This window comes from Macrobrachium rosenbergii, chromosome 43 (assembly GCF_040412425.1).
Source record: "Macrobrachium rosenbergii isolate ZJJX-2024 chromosome 43, ASM4041242v1, whole genome shotgun sequence".
NCBI classification, from domain to species: Eukaryota; Metazoa; Arthropoda; class Malacostraca; order Decapoda; family Palaemonidae; genus Macrobrachium; species Macrobrachium rosenbergii.
Window position 1 is genome coordinate 22,605,941 of NC_089783.1, and position 15,866 is coordinate 22,621,806.

Below are 15,866 nucleotides of genomic sequence, written 5' to 3' on the forward strand. Positions count from 1 at the left end.
ATAAACCAATAACAAAAATACTGAAATGCCCTATAATGATGAACAAGAAAGATACTGGGATTTTATTACTGCAGGAGAAACCTCATCAATACAATATGGTATGATTCTTACATTCATCAAAGTGATAGATAGGGAGTAGAAGAAAATTTACACCCTTCAAAGTTTTTAAGGCAAAATGAAAAGTTACTGTAATGAACAATAAACATGGAAGAAATACACAATTCATTGCAAACAAACAAACTGCATCTCAACTACAGACAATGATTTACACAATATCACAGAGAAGGTTCATTATGTTATATTGTATATGCATTTTCAATTCTGTAACAAAAAATGAAATTAACTACAGTATTGATAGACAAAAAACATTATAATTACATTGATAAAGATTTTTTTTCAAACAAATATTAAACCAGACTAAGCTTACCAAACTTGAGCCAAGAAACTCTGAAATATCTTCAGAGGCATAGTACTACTAAGCTCAAAAATGGCAAACAATAACTAGGGAGAATTATTTTATATTTCCAGTCACTATTTTTATCTTTTGTCAACTGGAAACCATCCCTCTTCCCCTCTACTGAGGACAGGCAAAAAGTTGTGAAACTATCAATACAAAAAAATAAAGAAGGTATCTAAAAAATAAATATATCATATTTCATTCAAAACTTTAAATAAAAAATTACTTATTGTTAGCAGTGTCACAAATGCAATGTATTTTTTCTATATTAATTGTTTGTCATTAATTTACTGATTTTCAAGTGCATACTAACAAATTCACACTATATAATCAGAAGAGAGAGAGAGAGAGAGAGAGAGATGCTTTAATAATTCTATATATTACTTTATAAACATATCTACTTACTTTGCTTGTTCATCACCACCCGAACCATACCGATCATTTTTCCCCTGTGCTGAATATGCTCCCACAGTAGGATTCTGTGGTTTACTGGCAATGCGCTCTGCCAGCTTCTTCTCTATATCTTTCTGAATAGGTACAGGGATGCGTGGAAAAAGTGTGGAGTACCAATCTAACTTGGACAACATGTGTCGCACTATTTGACCAATGGTGGTTGTCTGCCCTCCTCCAGCTCGTACATCTATTTCCTGAAAAAGAGAAAAACATAACTTAAGTTAAATTACCAACACAAAAATAACTATTCATGAAGCAGGACAGTACTAAACCCAGTATTCCTATATAATTGGCACTACATAAAACCTTAAGATCTAAACACCAAAATTTTCTGAAATTACGTGTGCAGCACAGACATATCAATAAAATTCTGTTCTCTTGTAAAAAAAATTAAATGTTTTATCTCTTCCTGGAAAAATATTGGTCTAATTTATATCAACAAGTTTATCTTTTGCACAATCAACCAGCTCAAAAAGAAAAAACTGAAATGGGATTTAGGTGATAAAATAATGTTAGGATGATAAAAAATGACATATTTTACTGAATTAAAACTTTTAAAATGTAAAGGTATGGAAAAATATGTAATATCTGAACACATGTATGGTCAGGTACATAACATTATAATTCACACAAATTTTTGCCTATGAAATTTACCGTCCAGTTGACCTCTTCCATCTATTTTTTAGGGTAATCAACTGTGAAGCTAAAATCTAAGAAGTAAAAACGAAGGTTGCCTCTATATCCAAACTGCGGAGTAACATCGATTGTCTGTTCACCTAAAACTAATACATATTCTATCTGAACTCCTTTGTTTTTTGTAATACTAATCAAACTTGTTGTAGGATCTCAACAAGACAAACTCCAACAATACTCTTTACGAAAATAAGTGTATGCACAAAAACTAAACTCTAAAAGAATAGACCCTATTTATGTAAGGAATGGACAAATAAGTGACAATTTTTACTCCATTTCTCCTTATAAACTTGATCTTTATAGAAACAGTAAATTTAACAATTACAGTCTTCCATAAATATTTACCTCATATTTTCACTTATACCTTTATACCAGTAATGGAAAATAGTGGTGAATAGTTGTTAAACAAGGAAAGTGTCACAATGCCACTCAAGGGATAGTCCCATCTCACTTACAAAAACTCCACTGCCTTAATTCTGTCTACAAATTGAAATCTTTACAAGTCAAGAGGGATTGGAAGGAGGGTGCACATACAGTAATCATCCTGTATTCGCGGTCTCACCTATTCACGGATTTCTCTGTGGAACATATATACACATTATCCGCGGAAAATTCGCCCATTCACGGTATTTTTCACCGAGATATATTCACTAATTACTGTATTTTCATGACTAAATACACTTTTTGTGATAAAACTATTAAAATACTCAGGTATAAGCATTTTTAGAGGGTTTTTCTGTGTTTAAACTATCAAAATAGGCAGTTCCAAGTGTTTTTAGAGGGGTTTTAAGTACTCGCGGATTTTAGCTATTCCCGGGGGGTGCAGTACACATCACCCGCGAATACGGGGTGTTTACTGTACAGTGAAACAAAAGATTTTTATTAACTCAAAAAAATAGTTGTACAGTTGTTCACAAATTCCAAATCTGTTATTTCAATTATGTAGAAGGGGGTTAACCGATTTTCAAGCTCATCAACTGTCACTTCATATATAACTACAAATTACCAACATTTTGATTTTGGCTCTACTTAGATTATTGTTTAAATAATGCTTATAACTGTTCAAATTTAGTCCTTATGGTTGCAAAGGCAAAAGAACATAGAGGCAGCTATTTAATTAGAGGCCTACCTGAAACAACAAGCCTTACTGAAATGTAAACACATTTATTTATGAAACTGCTCAAATATACTGTGGAAAATACTAAAAAGCACTTCTCTTCAAAGACAGAACCAAGGAAAGTGAACATCTGTTAAGCAATGGGGCTCTCTCCATGGGAAGATGTCTTGCATATTGTTAAATAAAACTTCACTAGTTCGAACATGTCAGTTTGCTTGGCCCAGAATGTGTGATAAACCATTGGTACAAATAGGCTGATAATTAATTAATAAGGAAATACTTCAATAGAACTCTGGGATGGAAGGAGTTTCAATAATCTTAAAAATTATGGAAAATAAAAATTACTTTAGCTTATTCTACATGAGAAATGCTATAAGGTAACTGAAGATCAGTCATAATCTTAACTCTGGTAATTCACAGTGAAAGGGACAATCACCTGTATAAAATTATTTTAAAACTAAATTTTACCAAAAAATTTTAAAAATATCCATAAAAACATAAGATTTACGCTGCAATGCTAACTTTTAAGTGTTAAAAATCTGAGTGACAACAGATGTACACATTTCAATGCATCAACTGCTAGAGGTAAAGCAACATGGGGGCTTCATGATGAATATCTCATTCCTTATTCTACTCTCACGGGAAGTGGAAACTAGCTGAGTTTTCACAAATCTGACTCCTTAGATTATGAAGTCAACTAAATGGCTATCATAAATCATACTTTATAAAATGACCTTCTGGCAAATTCATCTGTTCTCACAATTTCTTATCTGACAATTCTATCTAAAGGTTTAAAAGCATTGCATCCACTTCCCTTGCAATTTCTAGATGCATTCCAAACATTTTCAATTGTTTGTACTAATTTTTTCCTTTTCATTAATGATCTCATCCAGATAAAGCAGTTCCTCTCAATCACAAAGTGATGACACTTCTTTCCACACAACTTCTTCCCTCTCTGAGCTGTATTCAGATTAATTTTAAGGTTCAATTATTTTTACTTAAAAGCTATCAACAATTTCTCTATTACATGTAGCCTAAGAAAAAAACTGTTTTGTATTTTAAGTTTGGTGATTCTAAAAGTTTTACTTAGCATATAATTTTCAAAAAAGGAACTCTCCTCAGGGCAATCATTATTTTGCATGCTACAACTTATTTTGACAAGTGTAAGAATACATACAAATAAACCATAGTCATAATAAACCCGCCTTTCAAAAAACTCTGAGGTATACTGACATGAGATAAGTTCTGTCTTCAAAGACTTGGTATTCTCAAACAGCATTTGAGGAATTGTGAAGTGAGACGTTCCACCAAAAATGTAGAAAACATCACCAAAACCAGACAAAAATTTTTGAAACCCAACTTCAAAGAAAAATCAGAAGTAACCTTGAACATTAGTTAAAGACAGTGTAAGGCAAAAGAACAAACTCAGTTACCAATAAGACAAATTCTTAATGCATTCAAGTAAAACTTCCCTTGACATGGCACAGATCTAAGGACACTTACATCCAACATAAGAATGGAAGTTCTTCATGAAGTGTGGTGTGTCTGGTTTTTTATAAGACCACAAAATGCAATTTACTCATAAATCTGGTGTAGGAACAGAGGATCATGATTAAGTTGCAATGTTCTTGGACATTATACTAACTCTAATGGACTAGTAGAATGAATGGAAAAATTAATTATGGAGGCACCTAAACAGTGTCTCATTTCATCTAGCCAAGTCACTGTCGAGCAGATGTCAATTCTTCAGGAAACAACTATATTCAGCACATCTGTAAACAGTCCCATTCAGCAATTGTTAAAACAATAAAAACAGACTGGTTTGAAATGAAAATTAAGGTTACTGCACACACTTGGTTATGTTCATCTTCCAAGACCACACCAGCTAACCAGCTAGTCATCTTCGGTGAGTGATATCATGAGGTGGGGACTCAGTTCCAATGAAACTCCAGAACTTGTTTCCAGTATCTGATCAAGTGATGAAATGGGAAACAAAGAGATCTCATTTTTATGAAGCTTGGTTACTACATCTGGTACTCTGTGATAGGAGGATATAATGACACCAATACAAGAAACCAGTGCATAGTGTACTGTCTTTGTGTTGCTATTTCAATGACAACTGCAATACCCATAAAGAAACCTACAACAGATGAGCTGGAACAGGTGCTCTGTATGTGGTTTACTCATCCTAGTAAAGCTAGATGGTTTCTGAGATATTTAGATCAAGGAACCACAGGCCTTTTCAGATGGGTGGCTGAGGAACTTAAAGGCCCATCATGAAATTTAACAATTAGACCTCAGTAAGCTGATTCTGCTCATTGCTGCGGTGAGACCTTCAGACAACCCATACTTGAGCATGACCTGAATCAAAGCCAGAATTTTAATGCTGATGAGATGAGTATATCTTAAAAGGATATCCCTGACAGAACTTTGGTAAGGGTGAAGAAAAAGGCTGCTAAGGGTTTCAATAGGAACAAGGAATGGGTAATGGCTTTAATGTCTACTAACATCTTTGGAACTCATAAACTGAATTTTTTTTTTTTAGTTGGGGTCACTGAAATAGGTCCAATATTTGCCACTGAATGTGTCATATGATTCTCCAGTAGTGACGGATAACTTAGACTTTCCTGTTGATTCTAAAGGTTGTCCTCTTGCTTAGCAACTGTTGTGCCATCTCCCTGAACGTGGAAACTTTGGTTGTTTTTTGTTCACTTTATTCATCTAACACAAATAGTTTGAGTAATACATCTTAAAACTCCATCTGTCTTTCTTCCTACAACCTCAAAGAAACAAATCAGACCATCAAACAAATACACATAAACCACCCAAGAGTCAGCTTCATGCACTTGCTTTCTAAAAGGATGTGAAAACAGTACTGCACCTAAATAATGTGTAATGTACATACTCAATTTCCAGGAAACCAACAACCGTACAAGACTGGGCATCTACAATTAAGTTAGCTGAGAATATTGAGGATATTCATATGCCAACCAGGCTAAAAAGTGAAAATAGGGCTAAAACATGATGGAATTAGTCCCCAGCAGCCTAAATAGCAACGAAAAAACAAGATGGCCACGATCTCAGATTGCAACAAAATATCCTTGGAGAAAATAGCCTTGTCATGGCAACCACAACAGGTATAAAAAAGAACACTATGCATCTAGTTTTTAGGAAAAAACTCTAATTTGCTGGGTAGTTTAGAAACCTATCTAGCTAGGGAAAACTCCTATCTCATCTGCAAAAAGCTCCAGTTTGACTCAACTTGTAGTCCACAGATGTGTACCAATTGAACATGGGGAGTGCACCCATAAGAGGTTTGTATTCATGAATTATTCTTTCTTTTAAATGTAAGTCCATTTCACTACAAACATTTTATATTTATACATGCACTAAATGCAGAAATCTTTCATAAAAATTTCATTCATAAAAACTTCATAAATGTTGTTGGATGTGTTTTCAGGGTACATGTATTACCAACAGAGCTGCTTTTCTAGTTTACCTTTACTAGCAACGTAAGTGTTTGCCTTTAAAATAAGTAAGTGCAGTATGCAAATAACAACTCTTGTTGCAATTACTCAGTGTAGTATGCAAATAACTCCTGTTGCAATTACTTAGGCCATCAAAATACACAATTAAGTCATTAAAATAATATCAGCAGTCTTGGGTAAACCAGAAAACAGTGTTGGCAGGGGATATGAAGTTGACCCATATATACATACATACATATAAAATATATATATACATATATATATATATATATATATATATATATATATATATATATATATATATATATATATATATATATATATATATATATATATATACATACATAAATATATATACATATATATATATATAAATATATATATAATACATACATATAAAATATATATACATACATACATATAAAATATATATATACATACATATATATATATATATATATATACACATATATACATATATATAATACAATCATATAAAATATATATATATATACATACATATATATATGTATATATATAATACATTATATATATATCTATATATCTATATATATATATATATATATATATATATATATATATATATATATATATATATATATATATAAAAAATAGTAAACCCCTATTCACAGTCTCATGATTCGCAGACTCATGCATTCAAGGATTTCTCTTTGGAACGTATCTACCCATTATTCGTGGAAAATTCGCCCATTTGCGGTATTTTTCACTGAGAAATATTCGCTAAATACTGTCTTTTCATCTCATTTTCATGAATAAATGCACTTTTTGTGATAAAACTATCAAAATACTCAGGTATAAACATTTTTACAGGGTTTTTCTTGTGTTTGAACTATCAAAATGGGCAGTTTTTAGAGGGGTTTTAAGTATTTGCGGATTTTAGCTATTCGCAGGGGGTGCAGTACGCATCGCTATATAAAAGAAATTACCAAACAGTATCATCTATAAGTTCAAGCACTCTAAGAGTAAGGAATTTGTGCACTGCCTAATGTCTCACTGTTTTGATCAAAAGTTTTGACTTTGCTGAGCCTTCTCAAGTGGGATCTTTAAAAAAATTATTTATTCTTTTAAAATTAATATCGAAAACATACGTGACTTAACATATTTTCATTACTAACAATTATTTTCATAAAAACAAAAGAGATATGGCATAATTTTTGCTGTTGGGAAGTTGTAAACAATATTTGGTACCACCCTCATGGCCACTCAATGAACTAATGGCGGCTGATTCAAAATCGTGCCAAACCATAGGAGTTCCCAGACCACAGAATGCCAGTTTTAAGAGGTTCGACTGTATATATATTTACTGTATATTTTTGGTCCCTGGGGTCTGGGTGTGTCTAGATAAGTCCATTCACATAATCGAGAGATAATTTTTTGCTGTAAGCTAGACACAAACAAGCAAGGCTCCTACCTACTTAGAAACATGGATCCATGATCACTCATGTGCACTACTGCTGACCTTTACGTACACAATCCCTTTCTAAATAAGGAATGGTGTGCTTAGGTTGCTTGAAGGCTATGCAAATACTGGGTTCGTAGAGGAAACTTTTCTTGCAAATTAGGGACCTTTGTATCTAGTTTCATATGAATGTGTGCACACTGTAACAACTATTAAGAGAAAATCAAGTGATCTGTGTTCTTCAGCTGTCATATTAATCCAACTAAGGATGATATTTGTACATATAATCTGTTACTCATGTGAGCAAGATAGAGATCCTCACATGATGCACCTTCACTTAAAATCCCTAAATCTGCAAGGTTCTATTACTTCAGGTACAAATGAAGCCCCTCATGGATAACAATAATAAGCAATTCCTCATCTATAAAAAAGACTTTTCATTGTGTGCATGTACCTTCCCTGCCTTAGCAGGACCAAAGGGCTGTCACTGTCCTTTTCTTAAAAGAACAACCATCACACTGATGATTTTGTTAAATGGGTAATCACTAGTGGTTTCATTTAAAAGTAATGAACAAAAGATAACCCATCAATAAACACCCTATCATAGGGGTCACTAAAGCCAATAGCCAGTGTAATTTCTATGCAAGTATGGGCGACACAGAGGCAAAACCAAAGAGTATATTCAAATTAAGTCTGGTCCCACTTGGGTGGGGTTAACAGTGGAAGTTAATTTCCTCTGAAAATTCTGAAAGAGTAATCCGATATCCAAAATTTTTTGGTCTTTCTATCAAGATGCTATAATCTGACACCTTTGGCAAAAGATAAAAGTGAAGGTCAGCAGGAAGACATTTCCTCCTCCTGAAAACGCAACCAGATTTATTTTGTGATCTGTCAGTCACCTGATCTAGATTGTTCAAATAATATGTGAATTTTCATGACAAAATTAATTACTTGGATACTTACCTACTAGGTGCTATCGGCATTTAAAAATCAAAAACAAAAGAAACATGGCTGACCTGGTTAGACTGTCTATAATCACCTGTTTTCCCACCAGAGGCCCACAATGACAGTCCAAACTAAAAGACAATAACTACCTTATGATAGGAAGGTATGCTCCTATACACCAATGTGTACCTTCATGCTCCCCAATAGATACCAGGATTTCCCAACAACTTACAGAAGAAAACTGTCCCCAACGCAATGATGGGACTAAGGGCTTTGCAATTCTCATATTTAATTTCAACGTCTCGCAAATAATGCACAGCAAAAACAGTTATATCTCCACTGAGCGGCATAGACTACCTTGACTAGCGAAAGGTTTTTAAGACCTTATCTAGTGAAAGGTTTTTAAGGAGATTAGAAGTGCGTACAGCAGACATCATGAGGCTTAACTTTTAACAATGGTAAAGTCAGAATTCAACTCTGCTTGTGCTGACTGAATTAAGCAATGTAAAAAAAAAAAAAGATAGCATTCTGGAACATAGGAGTATTAGGCCTCTTAACACTTAAGAATAAATTTTTAACTCCTCCTCAAGGTTTACGTATGTCCCGGTAAATCATTAAAGTTCTAACTGGACATAGAAGAGTCTCCTCCTCACTGCCTACTAAAGTAGTTTAATTAGGCACTTTCACAAATCTGGGAAGGGCTTTAGCTTTGACATTGTTTTTTGCCCTTAACAAAGGAAGAAAAGAGAGGCTGGCATCCCCTTGGATGAAGCCCACACTGCAAAGAGAGGGCTTGAAGCTCACTAATATGCTTAGCTGTGGCAAGAACTATGAGAAAAAGCATCTTTAAGATTAAGTTTTTAAGGGAAGATCTAGACAAAGGCTCAAATTGAGGCATCATCAAAAATTTGAGAAGGGCATCCAAATTCCAACCTAAAACACTATAAGAAGATTTTGGGGTTTCCAGTTCAAAAGATCAGAACACCTCTTTCAAATCCAAATCATGATCAATCTTCAAGTTTGAATGTCTCAAAGCTGAAGATAACATAGAACAATATCCTTTAATCAAAGGAACAGAAAGTTGTTTCACATACCCAAGACACCGGAAGAACTTAAATAAGGTTATCTACATAGGTACGGGTGCTGGATATCCCTTGGGACAAGCACCAAGATTGATAAGCTGACCAGTCTAAATTTGAGGATTGATTTCCTAGATGCTCTTGAAAAGCCTCCAGCTTGTAAGAGATGGTTGAGTCTCCAAGTGGTCAGATGAAGCATATGGGGGTTTTAATGGAATCTTCTCAAGTGAGGCTGTTTGAGAAGATCTTTCCTGAAAGGTATATGAGGAAAATCTACTGTCAGGAGAGGTAGCTCGGGAAACCATTCTCTTTGGGGCCAACAAGGAGCTATTAACGTCATCCTTGTGTTCTCCGAAGAGCGCAACTTGTTGATTACTTTCCTCAAAACTGCAGATGGGGGAAAAGTGTGGAGGTCTAGGTTCAGCCATTCTTTGAGAAAAGCATCAACTTCCCATGCTCGAGGATCCTGGCATGAAGAACAGTAAATTGGTAGTTTTGTATTTTGGGCAGTTGCGACCATGTCAACGTATGGGACTCCCCAAAGGTTCCACAACCTCTGACAGATTTGCAGATGAAGAGACCACTCTGACAGAATTAATTGCCCTTTCCTGCTGAGTTGGTCCGTGATAACGTTGTCTCTCCCTGGGATAAACTGTGGTAAAAGACAGATGTTCCTGGATTCTGCCCAAAGGAGAAGGTTCTCTGCCAGTCTGAACAAATCTCTTGATTTTGTGTCCCCTTGCCTTCTTATGTAAGACAGCGAAGTCGATCTGTCTGAGTAGACTGCGATCATCTTGTCTCTGACAAGATGTTCTACTTGCATAAGGCTTTTCCCAAATTGCCAGAAGCTCTAGACTGTTGATATGCATTTTCCTTTCTGCTACTGTCCAACTCCCTGACATTTCGATGTGTCCCAGAAAGGATCCCCAACCTGACACCAACGTGTATAAAGACAATGTGAGGTCTGGGCTCTTGAGCTCCAGAGGCAGAGCCATCAACAGTCTTGACCAATCTCCCCACCAACGGAGAGAACTCAAAAGACTTGGGGGAACTATCACCGGAAACAATTCCGAATAACGAGACCTGTCCCAAGGGTCCTTGAGATAAAATTGAATTGGTCTCATTCTTAGGCAGACCATTAAGACAAGCTTCTCTAAAGAAGCCATGTGGCTCAAAAGAGACAGCCATTTCTTGGCTGGAAGCTTTTCTAAGGGTAGAAATTCTCTTGGTAGAGATAGAGAATTGTCCACTCGCTTCTCCATCGGAAAAGCCCGAAAAGACTGAGAGTCGATCTTCATCCCTAGTCACAGGAGACAATATTTGGCCCTCAAGATCACCTGAAACGAGTTGGCGAGAACTAACCAGTCGTCTAAGTATAGGAGCATCTGGATGCCTAGCAAATGACTCACTCCCATTAATGGAGCCAAAACATGGGTGAATACTTGTGGGGCCGTGCTCAGATCAAAACAGAGTCCTTGAATTGGAAGATCTTGCCTTTGAAGACAAGGCGTAGAAATTTCTTGACTGAGGATGAATCGGAACGTGGAAGCATGTGTCTTGCATATCGACAGAAATCATTCAGTCTCCCTTTTGGATAGTTGCCAGAACAGAACTGGGTGACTCCATTAAAAAGGGAGTCAGATGAACGAACTTGTAGAGACTGGAAACATCTAATACTGGCCACCAGCCCCCAAGGTCTTGGGAGCAAGAAAAAGGGGATTATAAAACCCAGGTGACTTGTCTAACACTGGTTTGATCGCCTCCTTGCATAACATCTGTGCGCTCTTCTGTAAAATTCAGAATCACTCTACGTGATGACGGTACACAGGGAAGGATATCAGAGACGCTGACGGGGGGAGGAGTAACAAAAGGTACGACATATCCCTCCCTGAGCATCTTCACCACCCGAGGTTCCTCTCCAAAGCTTTGCCAGACACTCCAAAAGCTCTGAAGATGGGCTCCTAATGTACTTTGTGGGCTCAAACCACCAGTTGCACTTGCTTTTACGATTCTTTCCCCTAAAGCATGAGACTTGACTACCTCGAAAGGGCTGACTAAACAAGGAAGAACTGGAAGATGACTTGGGTTGAAATACAGTGTGAATTTTGGAAGCAGGACCGGAAACCAGTATAGGTGCAGAATGCTTGAAAGAGGCTTTACAAGACTGAGCTAATTATTCTCTACTTTCCTGATTCGAAACATCTTCATTAATAGTTTTAAAAACATCGGGTTTAAGTAGACGCTGATGAGGGGCATCAAAACAGCTACTGATCACTGAGCTGGCGGAACTTTACAAGACAAAAAAGAACACAATTGTTCTTGTTTCTCTAAAGTAGAATTAGTAAACATATGAGACAATTCTCCATACGTGTCCCTCCCTCAAGAGTAATGTGTTCTTTTGCTTGGCGCAGTAAATGACCAATAGTACTAGGTGTAAGTTCTGCAAGGGAAAGGGCTTCAATAGCATGAAAAGCTGATTTTGAGAGCACTTCTGCCTCACCATTAGACCAAACTACTTTATCAGCTTCGAGAGCTCTACGTTTCATAGGGTCAAGCAATTTGCAACAACTGGCATCTTGAACAGGGTAAGAATGGAGCTCTGGCAATGCTCCATGTGATAATAAGCAACTCTCCAAGGTTTCATGAAAGAGGAAACCGTAGCCATCGAATTCCTATGACCTGCTTTGAGGGATACAACTTTTGATATTGCACCGAACCTTGCAAAAACAGAATCAGACAATTTTAACTTCTTACTTACTTGAACCGGAGCCAAAGTAGAAGCCAACAAAAGTGAACTCCAATCAATCGGATCATCTTTGGTAAAATGGCAAGGGTAAAGCAAAGCAGTGCAATCTAACAAGCACCCAAATGCTTAAGGAGAATAACCTGAATCAGCGTCAAAATCCGCTAAGTCTAACGGAAGGACCAGGGTTACAGGAATTGTTAAATCCTCATGGGAAGAGGGTAACTCCCCTGGGAAGAACAGCAATGACATCACAGGATGCTGCCGGGAAACAACAGGAGGCCGGGAGAGGGAATAACTGGGAGGGAGACGGCTGGTTGTGAGATGATTTACAAATGACGTCACTGTGGTAGACAACTCAAACGCTTCGCGCTTACGCAACAAATCCACAAGAGATACAAGTTTTGAATAGGAAGATAACCTGACTGAGGTAAAAGCCAGAGTCATATGTAATGTACAAGAAGCAGCAGAATGGGAAGGGCCGCTAGTACAAATAGGAACAGCAGACAAAAGGTAAGGAATACTAGGAGAAAGAGGTAGGGAATTGAGTTGGGGGGGGTCAACGTCAGAAATGGAAGTAAAAAAAGTTGGTACTGGGCGAGTAACCAACTGGACAACATATGCACTGATGTGAGGTTCAGAAACTACTATATAACTAGATAACTCAACAGGTTCGTATGCATCACTTTCACTCCTGACAGAAAAAGATAACGCATAAGTCGGCTTGAGCGTACGTTTAATTCTACCAAAGGAAACTTTCGGAGAATGTTTCACTGCCGAGACAGCAGACGGTAGAGAGAGACGGGTGGTGAAGGGCACAGACCTTTGTTGCGAGACACGCCATGGTTCCCTGTTAGAGAAGACCAACTGATGCAGGCAGTCCAGAGGGTGGGCTACAGGCAGATGAAGGCTCTCATGGGGGAAATAAAAAAATGATGATCACTACGGAGGGAATCAGGATCTTTAGTCACTAAGTCGGCTAAATGTCTAACTGAAGTTAACAATAAGCTATCATCTTCCATTTTACCTAATCTTTTCTCCTGAACCAAAAAGGGAGCAAAAGAATGCTGAGCATTAATAATGAAAGAGGAATCTGGCTTGTCAAGCAAAGGAGGAAAGAGAGAAGGGGCATAGCAGTTAATAGGGATTGATGGAGTAGGCTAATCGCCAGACCTGACTAAGTGCCTACGTAACCTATTGGCCTCCTACATCTTCCAATATTTCACAAAACCATTAATTCTCTCATCTGACCATTCTTTACATTCTTCACAATGAGGAAAAATCACACTCCTTATTTACCCCTACATGAAACACACACACTGTGGCCATCATGGCTAACCGAATACATCAGGTAAACACAAAACTCATTCCTACATAGCCTATTACTTCTATCTTGGCTAGTAGTAGAAGACATAGCTCAAAAACAAAACCAAGTACAATACCATACAGGAGAGATAACAGCCAGAGCTCCCAAACTGGCCACAAAAAAATACAAAATTATTACACCCGAATTCCACTAAGCAAACAAGAACACGGCAGGAAGAATTCTGACAAGAACATAAAACATTCTAAAGCACCTGGTGAGGAAAACAGGTGATTATACAGGCTAACCAGGTCAGCCATACTTCTCGTTTTTATTTTTTAAATGCCGATAGAACCAAGCGGCACAAAGATATAAGCTAACTTTAGCAGTAGGTAAGATTCATTCCAAATAAGACCATCTCTTTTGCTGAAAAGTACATGCCCAACTCTGAAATGCTTAGACTCAAATGCAAGTCACTGTAAGCAGGCAATGAAGACATTCTCCTCCATGGTCGTGAAATGTAAAAGACCAATACAGTAACACATATTCACTTATTTTCCTCAATACTGGAAGTACAATTTACTCATAAACAGAGAACTTGTAATGGGCACATTCAAAGATGGATTTATGTCCCTTCCTTCTAACCATTATTACTGTTCCATACCAATTCTTTACTCATAAATGCTTGCAAAGTTTCCTCAAGATAAAAACAGCATTATTTGTTAAATCAAACATACACATCTACAATAGATTACATCACCTACATGAAGAACCATACACAACTCCCATCTCATATTTTCACTGGTTTCAATGAATACTGAATGAAATTGTCAAAAACCACTCTGAAGGTCCAAATATAAGTTCAAGAATATTGCCTGAAGACTTTATACAGTATTCAAAATTCTAAAAGTTACATCAACCCATCAATAACAATAACCCCAGCATGGACCATAATACCACAAAACCTTTATAGCATACTAAATAAATAAAAAAAGAATTTAAAGATATATAAAAAGAGAGCCTTACATGAATAATATAAGCACACATCACGCTAGTTTGATGGGGAAGAATTTAGATCACCCCTTGGCATAAAAAAAGTAAAATATTTCTTAATAAAAATGTGTCAAAACTGGTCTACCACCTAATCCTAACATGGTTGTGCTAAACCAACATTATTTGACCTATGGGAACTCTGCCTGACAAAATTATCAAATGTCAAAATATATATTGAAATCTTCAATACTGTAATCCCTAATGGAAATAACCACTCTAAGCTATTATTGATAACAAGTTTGTTTCCTTGCATGTACCAGCATTTTTCCGTACAGCTAACATGATAAAATTCTCGGGTAAAAACCTGTGGTGGTCAAACCCAGAGGTCACTTGATGTTCACGAGGCAGCCGCCCAACACTTATCCTGGAGAGAACAGCAACGTTAATCCCCTGTACCCAACAACTACTTGGCAAATTCAATTCAAATTTATCCTTTTAACAACAACTGTGACCACAACTTTATAAGAAACAAATCAAATCATTGCTTGAGTCATTCTCAAAGTTTACATCAAGGAATTCATGAATAAACTGTGGAATTTCTATAATAATGCTTTATACATTTATTGTCATTTCAAGAAAAATCATATCAACAACAAACAACTGCTATATATAGAGTAACACACCTATTCTGAATATTACTAGTACTGTAGAACACATATAAGAAGTACCATCAAAGCCATATAATTACAGATATTCATTCAGGTCCATGATAACTAGTGAACTAAAAATAAAATATGAAAACCCTCCTTGTCATGCAACACAATACAAAATAAGAAAAAAAAAAGATAGTTACTCACCGTAATGTGTGTGGATGCTGTTCCACTGTCGTACCACCACCAGATGATGTGGGATAGGATAAGGAATGGGACAATGGGACATGGGGACTCAAGGAATAATCCAAATATGTTTCTACTGGTATTATGTTCAAGAGCCATCACAACCAAGAATAAAACTTCCAACTCTGGATAACAGGGCCATCAGACAAGAATAATTAACAACACTTTTAATATGATTTCCTTTGCAGTAAGGCTAAAATCTTTGAAAAATTTGCAGCAAACTACTCTCTGTTTCAAAAGAAAAATTCACGTATTTCC

At 36.3% G+C, this 15,866-nt stretch overlaps 1 protein-coding gene and 1 long non-coding RNA gene across 3 annotated transcripts in view; one reads left to right on the top strand and one right to left on the bottom strand.

Moving 5' to 3' along the window:
• Window positions 1–15,866, top strand: part of LOC136828652 (uncharacterized) — a 170,116-nt gene that overhangs the window by 145,757 nt on the left and 8,493 nt on the right. The gene's annotated exons all lie outside the window — the stretch shown is intronic.
• Window positions 1–15,866, bottom strand: part of LOC136828649 (pre-mRNA-splicing factor 38B-like) — a 138,659-nt gene that overhangs the window by 24,551 nt on the left and 98,242 nt on the right. For both annotated transcript variants that reach the window (XM_067086692.1, XM_067086693.1), the window contains exon 6: window positions 863–1,104. In XM_067086692.1, the coding sequence (XP_066942793.1) occupies window positions 863–1,104 (242 nt within the window). The remainder of the gene's footprint in view (window positions 1–862; window positions 1,105–15,866) is intronic.